The sequence below is a fragment of the Microtus ochrogaster genome, chromosome 10, assembly GCF_000317375.1.
Source record: "Microtus ochrogaster isolate Prairie Vole_2 chromosome 10, MicOch1.0, whole genome shotgun sequence".
NCBI classification, from domain to species: Eukaryota; Metazoa; Chordata; class Mammalia; order Rodentia; family Cricetidae; genus Microtus; species Microtus ochrogaster.
In genome coordinates, this window is record NC_022016.1 from 4,754,537 (window position 1) to 4,770,596 (window position 16,060).

At 44.7% G+C, this 16,060-nt stretch overlaps 2 protein-coding genes across 7 annotated transcripts in view; one reads left to right on the forward strand and one right to left on the reverse strand.

Moving 5' to 3' along the window:
• The window catches only part of Astn2 (astrotactin 2), a 1,041,512-nt gene that overhangs the window by 763,303 nt on the left and 262,149 nt on the right, over positions 1-16,060 (forward strand). The gene's annotated exons all lie outside the window — the stretch shown is intronic.
• Trim32 (tripartite motif containing 32) overlaps positions 10,798-16,060 on the reverse strand; it is an 11,532-nt gene continuing 6,269 nt past the window's right edge. For 2 of the 3 annotated variants that reach the window (XM_005352597.2, XM_026782393.1), the window contains exon 2: positions 10,798-13,885. In XM_005352597.2, the coding sequence (XP_005352654.1) occupies positions 11,834-13,801 (1,968 nt within the window). In that variant the 5' untranslated portion in view covers positions 13,802-13,885 and the 3' untranslated portion in view covers positions 10,798-11,833. The remainder of the gene's footprint in view (positions 13,886-16,060) is intronic. The other variant, XM_005352598.2, reaches the window with a different exon arrangement.

Here is a 16,060-nt window from a genome sequence, read left to right on the forward strand (position 1 = left end):
TGTAGAGTCTGCTCATGGTCACATGGCTGATAACAGACAGAAACAGAATACCATTTCAAGACCCAGGATTCTTTGATTCCAAAATCTACGTGACCTATGATATTCCTATCACAATAGGTACCATATACTGGAGCTCACTATCCGGGCAGTATGTTGAACACTTTACATCCAGCTTAATTTAATTTTCCCACCTTTGGAATCTGGTATATTTATGAGTAGAAAACTAAGATGTAGGGGGTAGAGGAATAAAATAAGTTATGAAAAGCCACATGTTTTCCTGCTTCAATGCCCTCATCATTTATCATTAATATCTTTTAGTCATAGGGAGTGATTCAGAAAGCGTTCTTTCTGAGAAGCACTTCTCTCTGCAATAAAGTACTTAGTCAAGGAGCCTGAAGAAAGAGGCACATGATCCCAGATAGCTGGCTAACAGGTTCTAGTATCAGCTCAGTTCCGGGACAGAGGGCAGATTCAAAGCCAGGTCTTAGAAACTGGCATGACCATCAAATTGCTGAGTTGGCACTGATCTTAGTATTCACTAGACAAGCCAGGTCTGGCCCCAAGCTTTTCTTCTCAGTGTCCTTGTTCTCATGCTCCCAATTCCCTCCCTCTCCGTGGATGGCCTGGAATATGGAAGATCATGACTGAAAAAGTCCCTATGCTCTGGTACGTAAAAATAATTAAAGTTTATAAAAGAAAGATCCTTAATGTAGGATCAGTAGAGAGTAAGAAATATGCTCTAGAGAACAGCCAACTTCCTCAAAGGAAACCATAAATTAGGAGGCGGTAGACTTGGGTGGTACTTGGCTCCCTTTCCTTTTGAAGAAGCCACACATCTAGTTATATCTCTTTGCCTTACAACAGCCTTAGTGGCACAGCTTTCAGACTGCATCACGGAACATGCATTCTTGAGCATTCTTCTCTTTCTGTGTGACTTTGCATCAAGACAAAGAATGGATGAATTCAGAATGGAAGATGACTTCCACCTACTTCATAGTTAAGACGATCTTCTAGAATGAAACAAGTCAAAGAGAACCCTTCCACTTTGAACCATAGGCCATCTTGTGTTGCAGTTGGACTTTGAAGTCAGGGAGACAGCTGGGGGCAGGGACAGGAGGAACAAAGTCAAGTGATAGCAATTGAACTGGGGTCTTTGCATAGGCCTCAATATAAAAGCTAAGCTGACCCCTCTACCCTTCTGTTATTCAGAAAAACTTTACTATCAGCTCTGTTTTGGGTACTCTGCTAGATGTAGCAGTGAATTAAATGCTGCTCCGCTTCTCATGACATTCGTTGCGGACTTCAAGAAAGGTAATGGGAAGGGCATACAGTAACATGTAATTGCTAATGGAGGAAACAAGAAGTGAGTTGTGCACACTCCATAGAGACAGTAATGCAGGTCAGTAAAGCATTCTAGAATACCCAGAGGAGACAGGCCAGAAGCCAAAGAAGTCAGTAAGGAGAAGGAAGATGTTTCCGATAATAAGTAAAGCATGCCCAAAGTTATGTCTGGGATGAGCAAACAAAACAAAACAAACACTTCCCCCCCCAAAAAAAAAACCAACAACAAAAACAATATAGATTGTAGGTGGAGCTGGAGGGAGAGGAGTGGTGATAAAATAAACCTAAAAGAATAGAAAAGAACCAAAACCCACTGTTAATTAAAGACCATAAGAAATATGTACATTATCAGGAGCAAGTCAAGGTCATGCAAAGGTTCTACACATCAGTTCTTAGCACTTTCATTTCAGAATTTTGCTCGAGTGCAGGTAGAGGCTTGATGTGGGGTGGGAGGAAATATATGTGGGATGCTATATGAAAATCAAGAAAATCTAATCTAGAAAATAAAACAATAGCAGCTTAAAGTTCAGTTGTCCTGAGGATAAAGAAAAGAATAAATGGATGTGAAACTATTCAGTTGGTAGTTTAACGTATGAATGACAAATTAGCTTCACATCATTATAAAAAAATCTGACCTAAGCTACACAGGATGACATTTATTTAATTCACAGTTTTGGAGTTTCAAAGCCCTCAAGTCAGTCAGAAATTTTTGTTCGGATGTTTGGAAAAATACGAATGACAGAGGCAGGGGCTTACATCAGGGAAAGAAGTTCCATCATGAATCAGAAATCAGAAGACCAGAAAGGCCAAATAAATGCCTTTTTATAAGATTATCCTCGGGAAAATTAATAAGCCCTATTCACAGCTGCCTTCGGCATTGTTCCAGCAACCTAAGGACGCTCCTCCTGGCTTCACACACTAAAAGTTTCACTGCTTTCCACCTCTGAAAACTAAGCCTGCAGTCATGATGGACACCTGTGGGAGGGGGAACTAACCTATGTGCAAGTCTTGGCCTTATGATTGAATCATGGGAGGTGGAAGGTAAGCAGCAATGAATGCCTGAAAGTGCCAAGCTTCCAGGCTCAGCAGCCTAATTGGCTGCTAGTGCTCCATCGGCAGAGTGAGGAAGGGGTATTAGATTCTGCAGAGCTGCCGTCCTCATTGAGCACGTCCAGTCTGAGGCCCCAAAGGCTATGAAACTGGCCAATCAAAAAGACAACTGGATATGCACCGATCCAGTGAGAAAAAAAAGGTTAATACTTAAAAAATAAAAAGTTGGGACCCAGTTGTAAATGATGGTGAAGTCACAGAAGAGAGTGCCTCCCAAACTCCCAGCCCCCCAGAATAAACGGAAAGTTCCTCTTTGCAATTTATTTCTCTGTGGAGCTACTCCACCATCAGACTCCGTATTGTTTCTGACATTTTATTTATATAGCCTTTATTGCATTCAGGCAGCCTGCCTATGTCGTTCAGTTTGGGCTCAGTTTTGTTTGCACAAATCCTTATAGAATATTTAAGAATAGTCCTCATACATACTAAGTATTTGGAATTCATTGATGAGAAAAAAGTTTATTCTTGGTCATTATCCTCAGAGTGAAATGGAAGGGTTTTGCTTGGTTTTATTTATGGTTTCAATGCACCTGCATGTCACTAAGTATTACTGTCTCTGATTAGCCCAGAGACATCCATTCCTCATCCTATGACCTTTCTTCCAATAGATCAATTGCTGAATGTTTGCCCTCCTGGATCCAGCCTCTAAGTCCTGGATCAGGTGAAATGATATGTGCACCCTACCCATCTCTATCCCTTGAGCCATGCCATTTAACTTCATTCCTAATGTCTTTGTGGAATCGTTAAGTATGTCAAACAACTTTCACATCCCGAGGCTTAAGAGATTTATAGGGTTAGTATTGTTAAGTTTCAATACAGGCTGCTCTGAAATTAAGCTTACCACATTCTCATAGATCATATTATGAAGTCATTTTCAATACTCAACTCTAAAGCGTTGTCACTCTGAAGTGGGGGGTGGGGGGTGCCCCCACACCAATATTGAGGCTGGTGGTAAAAGATACACATACATGTTGCTTATGTAATGAAACTTTTGAGGAGGCCCATAGGGGGCTCTCTATATCAGGGGAGGGCAGGAAAGAAGACTAGCTTGGCTCTTTAATTGATTTTTGTGTTTGCATTTTAATTACAACATCACTTGCTTCCCTCTTCTCTTCTAAACCCTCCCTAAGGTCCTTCGTTGTTCTCCTTCAAGTTCACAACCTCTTTTTCCCCATCAAGTGTTAGTACAAGCATGCATGCATCCTGTTCCCAGCTTTACTTACTTGACCAATTCCTTGTGTAGAGTAGAGGTCTCGTGGCCTCAATCCATTCACTTTGGCACGTCTGTCTGTAGGTGTCCTCCTTGTTCAACTGCCTTGGCTTTTTTAGAGTGCTGCTAATAGGGAGTGTAGAGGGGGCTGGACTTGGTCCCATATATTGTGTGTCTTGCAGTCTTCTCTGGCATCCAAGGTGGAAACACCTATGCTTTCTTATCAGTTTGTCCAGATGTGAGCTGAAGAGTATGTGAGCGGCGCAGGCCTTGAAAGTGTACTGCAATTAGTACCCAAGGTGAATTTACAACTTTTGTTGTAATCCATCAGTCTTAACATCTGATAGCTGAAACATGGACTGCTTTGTTAAATGGAATTTGAACTTGCTTAAGCAACAGTTACGTCCGTCTATGAAGACTGCAGCATGCCTGTGGGAGGAAGTGAACATTCAGTACTCCTTTGGTGTGAGGTGAACTGTCAGGGGGAAACAAACGCATGCTCACTAGTAGTCATGTCTAGAACGCTGGACAGAGTGAGGAACGCATTGGCATAGATTTAGTACGTGTGTAGCTAATGCTGATTTATATCATGGAAAGCTAGTCAGTGTTGTTTCGCCAAAAAAGGCAGTCTTGAGTAGGGACCTGATTTGGCTGCCATTGGTAGGGACAGATAAACAGGTCACTGGGTAAGAAAAGGTATCCAGTACTTCAAAGACCACATGAAGTTTGGCTACTTGTGCCTACTCTTGGGTCCTGTTCCATTATTAGGGACATCCCAGTCCAGGTCTACAAACTGACAGCTTTCCAACAAGTTTCATTGCACATCGCAGTGACCACCATTTGTGAAGTGCATAAACATACTTTGTTAACCAGTTATCCCTAAAGAATGGTCCAGTTATCCGAGTGTCTGGGGATGGAGCAACCTTCACCAAATCCTGCCAAGGGATGACTAGAGGACGTCTTCTACAGCAGAGGGAGTACACCACATGGCTCTATGGTATAGCAAAGAGCCCCCACTAAAGCTTTCAGGATGCTGTTTATGTGACCCAAAGTTTAGCAGGCAGCTAAATGTGGAATGGCTCAGACCCCATGATATCTGATATCTGACCTACTTCTAGAATAGTCAAGTATGTAGCCAGTTACTGCATCCTAATGGCAGATAGGAGAAGCTAAGGAGACAGAAGTAAAGAGGTAACTTACAGCTATCGTTCAGGAGGCATGTAAGACTGTATTATATTTATAGGGGCTTTTGTTGCACAGAAGTCCAGTCAAGATGGGCCCATTTGTCAGTTGCTAGATGGAACTTAAGTAAAACTAGAAGTGAGAAATATGTTATCTTTAGAATTTAGAGCTTTGCAGAAGATGACCAATGTGGCAAGAATTTTACCATGTGTGATTTAATGATCCATCTCCCTTGATGAACTTTCTTGGTAGATCATTGCCCTCATAGAAGGTGACAAATGAATAGTTTGGAGAAAGATATGCTCAGTGTGATGTCATCAATGGTGGCTGTGGTTAAGATCTGTATACAAAGACTGGGTGAGAGTATAGCCATTGTTGTGTCCATTGAAGGTGCGGGCAAACTGGTCCAGTTGGTTAAAACAGGTACAGAAACTTAATCTTTTTTTTTTTCAGATAAACAACTACAAAATACTTAGCAGTTGTTGGTCAGAGTTACTAATTTCAGCAGTAATCAGCATGGTAGCTTTAGGAGGTGTACCCTCCACATTAAGACTACAACAAACAATGCACCGTGAGGAGCCATTTGTTCTGTGCAGGTTTAAGAACAGTCTAAATTGAGCCATTAGATGGTGAACCTGCGGGGGTAATAACTCTTGTCTAAGTAGGTCTACTATATGAGTTTCAAACCTCAAAGGCCTTCTTTTCATTTCAACTTAGCCATATTAGCCATTTTACTTAACAGGAGGAGGAGGAAAGGGAAGTCCATGCAGTCCCATTTTGTCAAGGCAGCTGCCTAGAATCCAAGACTTAATTCAAATTTATTACTCATTTGATCAACATGTCCATGCCCACTGTGGGACAGTCAGGGTAATGGGTAATTGGGGTGATGGGAAATGTAGCCAAGGCTGCTGACTGAGACATACATAGTTATCTTCCTTATGTGGCCCGAAATGTTCTCAATAGAGCTACCCCCAGATTACAGGGCACTCTGTTTAAATTCAGGGGAATTCTCAGATAAAGCTATAATCTCATCCCACTTTTAATGACACAGTTTTGCCAATTTCAGCAAATGTTAAAAGCCAATTCAAAAGGCAGACTGTAGAGATATAAAAGCCAATGAGCAAATTTCTATGTTGTTTGGTGTGGCAATATAAATCATTTTAGTAAGGTTTGGAGTTTCAATTGGGTCAAACAATGAACATGTTCCGTTCGTTCCTGTTGTCTGTCCTCCTGTATTCAAGTGTTTGGGCAATATTAGATGTAACTGGGATGGGGAATCCTAGCTAACCTGCTTATGTTTCCTCCTCTAGTCCCAGCCCCGCTATTAGACCTGCTATTAGCAGGACCAGGATCTCCTCTCACTACAATAGCTACTTTCATGGGTTTAAGATGCTGGGCCTAAGTCACACTTGAATCCATCCCCTATCCACACTGTGCAGGTACTATGGATGCTTTAGGGATAATGCCTCTCTAAGTAGGTCTGACATAGGGGTTTCAAACTTCAGCTCTAACGATCAGACCTATTCTGACCAAGGGGCACAGATGTTCTATTAAATCATGTCAACCTATCTATTTTTAGACTTTCATATCCCACAAAACTTTCCTTCACATGGGTGACCTGTAGGCCCTGCAGTTCACAGGCTATTGTCTAGCGTTGGAGAGAATGGGGGCGGGGAGGGACAAGTGACCAAAGGAACAGGCTAAGCGTCATTCCTCGGAGTCTTGGCTGCAGTCACAGCTTGTGCTAATATTCAGACTTCTGAGAGAGCTCAGGTCTGGGCAGATACAGGATGAGCAGGATTAGTGCTGTGTTCTGAAGTGGCCATCGAAACTTCCAACCTAGCTGAGTATGTCTAACTGGTAGGGGTCAGCAAATGCAGCCACAGCATGGCCCAAGTGACAAAACATGAAAGCCCTTCCAAACTAGATAACAAGCTAAGCCAAACCCTGGGAGCCCTCTAATGGTGGTGACTGCCTAGGCCCCAGCTTGCTGTGCCAACTACTGCAGTCAGCCCCACAAAGTAGAACCTTTTCAGAAAACATGGTTTCCAACGTTGAAGTCAGTGGCACTAACTCTCACACGAAACAGACAGACATGAGCATGTTTATTACCCACACAGGCGGCTTTAGAGGAGGAATGCTGTACTCCTGGGAAGGTTCAAGAATTACTTGAGCAGGCAAATCAGAGCGGCTTGGTTTTTGTAGCTTGGAGGTAAGGAGGGACAGGGACCTTCCCATTCACAGGCTGTGGCCAATGGGCTGGAAATGCAGGTAGTGAAGGCCCAAGCGCCTGAGCTTTCTTACCAGCAGGGGGCCAAAGCAGCAATGGTGAATTATAAAAATATCCGGCAAAAATTAACAAAAAAAAAGGATGATGCTCTACTACAAAATAACGGAGCACAAAACTCATCTGGTTCGTGCTTTTGAGAAGTGGTTTCACATCATTTCATGATCTTAAAAGCAGAAAAATAATTTAGGTGAAAATACCAAACCAGTGATTCCAACTAACTCTACCTTCGCCTTCGATTACTGAGAATCCTAGATTCTGATCACAAGGGAAGCCTCACTGAGCCTCATCGTCAATGAAAGGAAGGGTGACGCTCAGCCCTGGATAAAGAACCCTTCACCCTCACTGGTCAAGTGGACGTCTAAATCTTTGGGCTCCTCGCTCTGCTCTGCTTTTATTTTGCGGGTACAAGCCTATTCTTCTGCAAGGCTCCCCTAACTTGAAGGTGCTTCAGCAACCAGAGTCCCTCAGCCAGCATTTTTTACTGCAACACTTGGCATATTTTGCCTTACACCATTTATCTTATCTTTCAGTGTATTTGGTTTACATTATTTTATTTTGGCAGCCAGACTACAAGCTATCTGACTGTGAGGGTCATGATTGATCTGTCTTTGCACTCATTACTCATCCGACTCTTGCTGATAACACAGTAGATGTCTCGTGTGTTTAATGAGCAGGTGAATGAATGAATAGGATCCTAGACCCTATTATTTTTGAAAATATGTAATGTTGTTATAACCAAGTAAACAGTAAATCACTAGAGGGAACTTCTGATTTCAGTTGTATAGAAAACAAAAGCCCCTGCACTTAACATATACAAATTGCTAATGTCTCAGTCAGGATTTGTGTGTGTTACTGAAGAATTTCCCTTCAGTATTGGGGCAGATAGGATCCTCACCAATTCCTCTCCTCCATAGGGCACAAATGAGAGTAGCTTCAGGGACAGTATCTAGTTCCCACGTGACTCGAAGTGCCACGCAGGCTGCTACTTTCCACCTCCCATTTCTTCATCACTATCCAGGAGAGCTGGAGCCAGAAACAAAGAGCACAAAGGCAGAAACTGACTGCAAGGCCCTGTGACCGTCACAGAGCTAGTAAGCAGGGCAGCAGGAACACGAGCAGCACCTTCCTCTTCCAAAGTCCGGGTTACAATCACGTCCCAACACTTCTTCCTCAGAATTGGACTTGCGGCTCTCCTTTTCTGACTCTATGAATACTGGATTGAAGGAAAACTCATTTTATGCTGACTTAGTAGCAAAAATGCATGATTCCAAGTTAAATTTTCTTCCATGAACCTCTCTACAATTCCACTCGCTTGAATCCATTTACCTCTCAGAGTCAAGATGTTACCTAACTTGCTCTGTCAAAATCAGACTAGGATCTATGCAGCTTTGCAGAGATGGGTTCTGCCTTCCCCATTCCAACAGGCCCATTCTTGGTCCAATTGGCCTTTTAATCAAGAAGCCAGGCCATTTTGAATAAACTGTTGCTTCAGCAACAGGCCTGGAATTTCTCGTCAGCATTTACAGAGAAAGTGGATCAGCTCCCCACTAAAGGGAAGTCTTTACCCTCTACAGAAAGTCATTTTCTTAATTGGGCAGTTCTACACACACCTTGGCATTGTTATCTTTCAATTCTCATAACTTTCACCCTTTGAGATATAAACTGCCACTTCCTTTTACTAGATAAGGAAACTAGAGTTTAGCAGGGTTACAAATGGCCAATAACTGAGACAATACCTAGAGAACGGGAACAATTGGCCTGAGATGAGGTGTATCCCAAAGCGCTGGGGTTTTGTTTTATTTTTCTGCTTTCCATGAGCACACAATAAAATTGTAGCAAATAATACGCAAAGACATTAGGGAGATGTGAACCACAGCTTGCGTTAAGAGAAAAATCAAGATCATGGCTAAAGGTGATTTTCCTATTTTCTCCCAATGTGTATGGAGACTACTGTGAGCCCACCTGCAGCCTACAGAGCCTCAAGTCAGACACAAGCCTGACTAAATCCAGTGAACTTTCCACTGCCAGTCTGAGGACAGCCTCAACAAGCTTGATTTAGATGGATCCCCATTACCACTGACAAGATAGTCTCAGCAGTCTGCATGCATATTTTACTCAATTGGTTTTTATCTTACTACCACCCTGCTTGTAAAATTCATCCCAGCACCCTTCGTTTCATGACTGTGATTGGTTGTACAATCCCTGGAGGGGCTGCACATCCTCACCTGTAAACCAACCTCCAGCTGGGATGTAGCGAAGACTGGAATCTCACGTTAGACCTGTCTTCTAACCTCTCCTGTGGGGCCGGCTAGTGCTTCTCTTATGAGGCCCCTGATTAGGACAACACAAACCACAAGACCACTTCAGCATTACTCGCCTTACTGCAGATACACTACAATTCAAGCCAAATTCACTGCGATTCACAGTGGAGCGGTCTTCTATATTCCCCAAGAGTGCACTGTAATTCAGCGCATATACGGCCAGAAGAGAAGCACACCGTGGCAGAACAGAGTTCAAACACAGCAGACAAGAAAGATGCTGGACTAATTACATAAAAAGTTAACTAATTTTAACTAGTTTTATTTTTCTTTTAAACTCTTGGTAGAGTACCTAACCTCTAGTACTTAACAACAGAAGGAATGAATCTCCCTGTATTGCTCCAAAAATGACAAAGGAGAAAGGTCAAACTAATCGATTGACTGTCATTTGCTTTTCTTCTACGTCAGAGCCGGGTATGGGCCTCAGTGAAGCTCATACACATGGACAAATGGGCATGGGCGTTTAAACATTAGCTAGCACCTAGGAAGGAGCAGAAAGACTTTATTAGCACACTTGTGGCTGGGGGGAGGAAACAGCTGAGGGAGGTTCCAGTTCTCAAATATAAGCCTAAAGAGCATGAAAGTCGGGGAAAAAAGAGGCCATTTCCAAGGGCTGAAGCAGTAGGGCAGCTCCAGGCAGGCAATCTTCTGCAGCTGGAGAAATGTCTACTAGCGAGCACTCTGGCAAGCAGGCCAGTATTCTCTTACCGTCCACAGACGGCATTTTTGTTTGTTTTCTTTTGCTAAGCAAACTATCCAGTTGCCATGACTGATAAGCTGGAACTAGATTACCTTGTAGCTTGATGGCTTTCACAAAGTGTTCTATAGGTTCCTAAGTTTGCAGAGGTAGCACAGGGGTCATGGGAAGGACAGCACCCAATCTGCAGCTGCAGCCAGACCACACCATCAGATTACCTTGTAGCTTGATGGCTTTCACAAAGTGTTCCATAGGTTCCTAAATTTGCAGATCTCCAGTGTAGGTGCTTGAGCTGGGACAGAGCCAGAATGCCCAAGTCCTGCCTGCACTGTCACTCCCGGCCCATGCCCCTTGGCCCAGTTCTGCCTTGTGATGTGTGGACACTTAGTTTCCCTCCCTTGGTCTCAGTTTCCTCAGTTGGTAGATCACTACTCACTCTAGCTTTTCGTACTACAATTTTTACAAAAAGCACATGAGGGAGACTCAGTTTTGAGCAGGACGCTGGTGATGCTAGGCTGATTCTGTTCAAATACATGTGGGTGTGGGGATCTGTTTATCTTTACATGATGGTATTCGGAACTGCATCTTGAACTAGATAAAATGCTACGCTGTCAAAGAACACAGTACAGATAGGAAAAATAGCACAATATAACCCTTTGTCTTCTGAAATTCATATTTAATTAAAAAATGAACATCAGTGATGAAGAAAGTTATCAATTAGTTTAATGCTTGATAAAACAGAAATAAATTTCAAAGTCAAATAATATGCACTCACTTGAAGAAAACAGTTACCTAACGGATTGTTCATCAGTAATGAAAATGGATGTGTCAACCTTCCCGCATTGTTGGTTATTCTTCTGATAACTCTTAGCACACATCAGAGGAAAGAGTACGAAATGGTATGAGACCTAGAGGGAAAAATGCTGGATATGTTAGCATCTGTTTGCATGTTCCCATCTGCCTTGGCTATGGCGTAGTTCTCAACTATCAACTCCTTCACAAAGCAATTTCTAGACTGACGTTTTCAATGCTAACCGACTAGGGTCAACCCATCCTCTGGCACATCTGCAATGAAAAGACAATCCATGGTGGCAGAAATCCCCCAGCCAAGAGGCCCTGCTTCCCAAAGGGACTGTGTGTCACTTCTGGTGGCACTTAACGATTCAGTGGCACACTGGCACAGGTGATCGAGAGACACCATGCTAGAGATCTATCACTGAAGGGAGGGGCTGACCCCACTGGAGCATGCACACGGACACAGCCGGAGTTACAGTATCACAGATGACGCATATTATAATAGGTAGGAAACGGCAAACTAGGGAGGAGCAAAATCAACGTCGATTCAATACCAGTACAAATCTCAAAGACAGGGGCAAAGCGCTATGGTAGTCGCCTACTAAAGCCGTGGAAACGTCTAACTTCTAAGCAACTTCGGCTAACAGCATCATCTCTCCTATTTGGGAAAGGTACCTGTTAAAGCTCTAAATTTAGGCAAGAGGGAAAGAGGATTTGGGAAAGGGGAATAACAGGGAAAGAGCACTGAAAACTAGAGTTTCTACAATTCTAGAGCAATCTGGCTAGAATCAGGACATAGGCCATGTCTACTCCACAGTACCATCAACAACCAGGGAAGGAAAGGGAAGGAAACTCAGTTGGGGGAAAGAAGAAACTGGTATCTCTCTTCTTTAAGGGGTGGAATATCTTCTCAGATGGTAGCTGTAGATCTTGACGCAGTGATCCCAACAGTCCAGGACCAGCAGCTGCCCCTTAGGCGTGAGGGCAATGCCCACTGGACAGGTAAGACCCTCTCGAATCAGAACGCTGTAGCCTCCACCCTTGGGAAAGTGGAGAATTTCCTTGCGGCTACTATCAGCCACAATGAGGTCACCGCGAGCATCCACACACATGCCAGCGATGCAGCGGAAATCCTCATTTTCGGAGAAGAAGTGACTGATCTGCCGGCCCAGCTGCCCGTCAGGGCCCACGGAGCCAATGGAGAAACCACCCTCCAGGTGGTGTTCATTCTGCCGGTTTTCCACGTTGAGACCCAAGCCCTGGGTGAAGTAGACGGTGCCTTCAGCATCACAGGTGACAAACTTGGGCCTCACAGCACTGCAGAGACAGCTGTACTTGACGACTCCTGCTCCTCGGTCCACCGTGAAACACCAAAGCTTCCCGCCTTCCACGTCAGTCACCACAAACTGGCCAGACGGTAGGGCTGTGACGCCCCATGGTTTGCTCAGCTGGCTCCTATGACAGGCCACGCAGTGGCCATCCAGGGTGTAGACTTTAAGGGAGTTGTCATAGCTGTCAGTCACACCGATCAGCCCATGGCAGTTCATGGCCACTGAGAGAGGTGTGAGATTGGGCAAATCGGCTCCGAGGAAGCTTAGCACAAAGCTGTCAATGCCGCTGGGGCTGCGGCGGATCTCCTTCAGAAAGCCTTTGCGATTGAACACTTGGATGCGATAGTTGCCACGGTCAGCGACCAGCACCTCACTCTGACTGGTCACGTAGAGACTGACTGGAAGATTGAACATGCCTGGGGTGCTACCCTTTGCCCCCATCTTCTTGAGAAAGAGACACTGCTGGATACTGGAGCCTGCCTCAGAACTCCGCTGCTTGGCAGGTGAGGCCCTAGGGCTGGCAACCACTTCCTCAGGGCTCATGTCCACTTCTCTAAAGGTGACCGAGGCGGAGGCAGCAGATGCTGTTGCCCCCTCCATTGCCCACGAGTCTTCCATGTTCACTGTCCGGGGTTTCTTCACAGCCTGCCCGATCTGCAGAGGCCCGACGTGCCCTACTTTAAGGAGCTCCACATCTTGCAGGGTAAGCTCCCGGGGCAGGCTGGCAGTGAGCTCCGGCTCCTCCTCGTCTGCTGTCTCCTCCAGCAGGGCTACATCAGCCTGCTTAATCTTGGCTAGAAAGTAGTCACAGCGAGACACAGCCTGCACCTCTGCGATGTTGAGCAGGTAGCTCTGTTCCTCTACCACCTGACTGTTGGACTTCTCAACCTCGGCCAGAGACCCTGTGAAGAACTTCCGAGAGCGGGCTAGCTCTTCCTGGACCCTGCGCTCTTCGTGGCCATACTCTTGAAGAACAGCCTTATACCTTGCCTGAAGGTCCCTGGAGACACCTTCCAAGGCTACCTTCCGCCTCTGCAGCTCTCCCGTAAGTTCCCTTAGGCGAGTCAACTTCTCCCCGAAGTCCCTCCGCCGTTCCTCAGCGGCCTCCTTGACAGGGAGTGTACAGTGGCCAGGGGGCTGGTGATCTGCCTCCCGGCAGGGCTCACACAACACCAACCCACAGCTTCTGCAGAACTGTCGAGGCAGCCTCCGGCCACAAGCTCGGCACATGAGCAGACCCACGGCCTCACTGAGCCCCGCTGTGTCGATGATCTTCAGCACGGTCAGGTTATCCGTCAGCTGGGTCAGGCTGGTGATGCGAGTAATCTTGCTGCAAAAGGGACAGCGGACGCCGTTGATGCTACTGGCCAGGAGCTTCTCCAGACACTGGCGGCAGATGGTATGGCCACAGTGCAGCAGTTTGGGCCGCAGCTGCTCTTCAGTGAAAGACTCCATGCAGATGGGGCATTCTAGCACTTCCCGAAGAGCATCCAGGTTCAGATGCGAAGCTGCTGCTGCAGCGGCCATGGCTCTTCCTGCAAAGGTTCCGTTCCTGCTAACACAGCCCAGAGCTGAACAGCTCAATATTCATGCCCCAGGGTCAAATTCCTGCTAAAGAGAAAAGCAAACCATTATTCATTTGTCTACTGCCTATGTAAATTAATCCTGCCTATACTATAGTTATAATCATCCACTTAATCATTTACTTATCTAACAAATGTTTTATTACAGTCAAGGTGTCTCAGGTAATGGTGACACACAGAAAAAAAAAACATTAAAACATTATGTATGAGAAAATTCAGGGAGGAGCCAAAACCCCCTAAAAGTCAGTTTCCCTATCATCTATAAAATAGAAATGACAGCATCTATCTTACATGGTTATTGGAAGGGTTGAATAATACGACATATAGCAGAAAAACACAGACAGCAGGTCCACAGCACTTCAATGGGACAGTGGGTAGTGATGGAACCTGACAGCTGAGGCAGGCTGCTCACAGGTGGTGCTACCTGGAAGATTAAGTCTTGAAAGCAACAAAGCCATGAGACTTAAAGGTATTTTAAGCAAAGAATACTGTGTGAGTTTGATGTGGAAGACTTTCTATTCTGTCATAGGGTTTATGGTCTGTGATGTTTATGGGCCAAGGAATTATTCAGAGAGAGAAAATGCTGATGACTAACCCTAACCCTTGATCCAGAAAACTTCAGGTAAGGAAGTCGCAGACTTTTCATTTGTCTGTCTTCCTACCTAGTCACCCCCTGCAGCCTAGGCAAAACATACAAGACACTGAGTTTCAGCATGCATATCCTGCCCTGCTTTAGAGACAAGATAGGAAAGTTAGGAATCGAGGCAGACTCTGTCTGATAGATACTGAAGGAGACTCGTTCTTACTTAAAGGAAAACTGAATGTTAGAGGCTGTAGCACTTACTTGGGCCTAGAAGAACACAGAAATGAGATGGGAGAAAAGGCAGCTGGAAGGGCCTTGGCTTCAACAAAGCAGAGAGACCAAATGGTAAGCGCTAAGTTCTGTCTACTGGGGGGGAGAGCAGAGAACACTTGATTTCTCTATATTTAATTTTCTGCATCTGAAAACTGGAAGCAGCACACCCTTTACTGGGTTCACGGAAGGATCAGATGAAAGAACACACTACTGTGAGTGCACCAGGAAGGCCCTAAGTGAACTCTGGGTCTCTCTTAGCCTCGTGGTAAATCTGCAGAATATACTGGGAGCCATGAAAATGCAGAGCGGTACTGAGGATGATTAGCGATATTCAGGGCACAAAGTAACTTTCTTGTGAAAGTCAAATAGGAAATTCATTGAAGGGTACGCTGGGACAAGAGCCTTGCAGCAAGGACATGATGTACACAAAGATGAGAAGGCTGTCTGTGGGGAGGAGTCAGAGAAACCAGTTTAGAAGCTATACCGAGAGGCCCACTTGAGGCAAGTGAACTGGGGACAGGTAGAAAAGCAAAAACACTCAGTGAGATGTGAAAAACAAGAGGCACAAGGGAAGCAGCAAAATGCAAAAGATGACCAAATATTCAGGCCCAGTTGATTTGAAAAGCAGTGGTTCCTCATCAGAACAGCTCTGGCTTAATTCCTGGCTTAAGTAGCACCCATGTCACCCAAGCTGTATAGTGAATATCCCTATTCTTCCATAGACAAACTGCTTATGAAACAGACTGCAGTCTTATGCCCTTGTTGACTTACACCTAAAATTAGAATGAATACATCCAGCACAGTAAGGCACATGAATAAGCCTTTCTTAGGTGCAAATCTTATCAGCAGTCTGCTGATAGGCAACTGGCCATTAAGGAGGAAGAGGCACTACGGGGGTTAGCTTGGTCTAACAGACAGCAGCTAGGTGAAGAAAGCCCCACCCACATCATCAGCATTCTCCAGGAACATCGGAAGGAGCGGTTAATGGAAACACAGCAGACACAACATTTGCCTAATACCAGCTTCTCCCCCAGAAAGTCCCTCTGTATCTAGGCACCTCACTGGGTACCCTAGGACCTCCTCTGTGCCGCAGTGTGGTCCACGCTTACTCTCACCTAATCCTCACTGGAACAATGTAATGTGGACAAGATTTTTATTGTCCCACGTTACCAATAGAAAACTGAAATTAAAAAAAAAAAAACTGGTTCAGAGGTCTCAGTTCAAACATGGCAGGAACTTCTAGAACAAATACCTTTACTTATTTTTAAGCCAATATTGCTTCCAAGCTTTTTCTAAAAAGCTAAAAAAAAAAAAAAAACCCAAATTGCCATTCAATATTAACAAGTG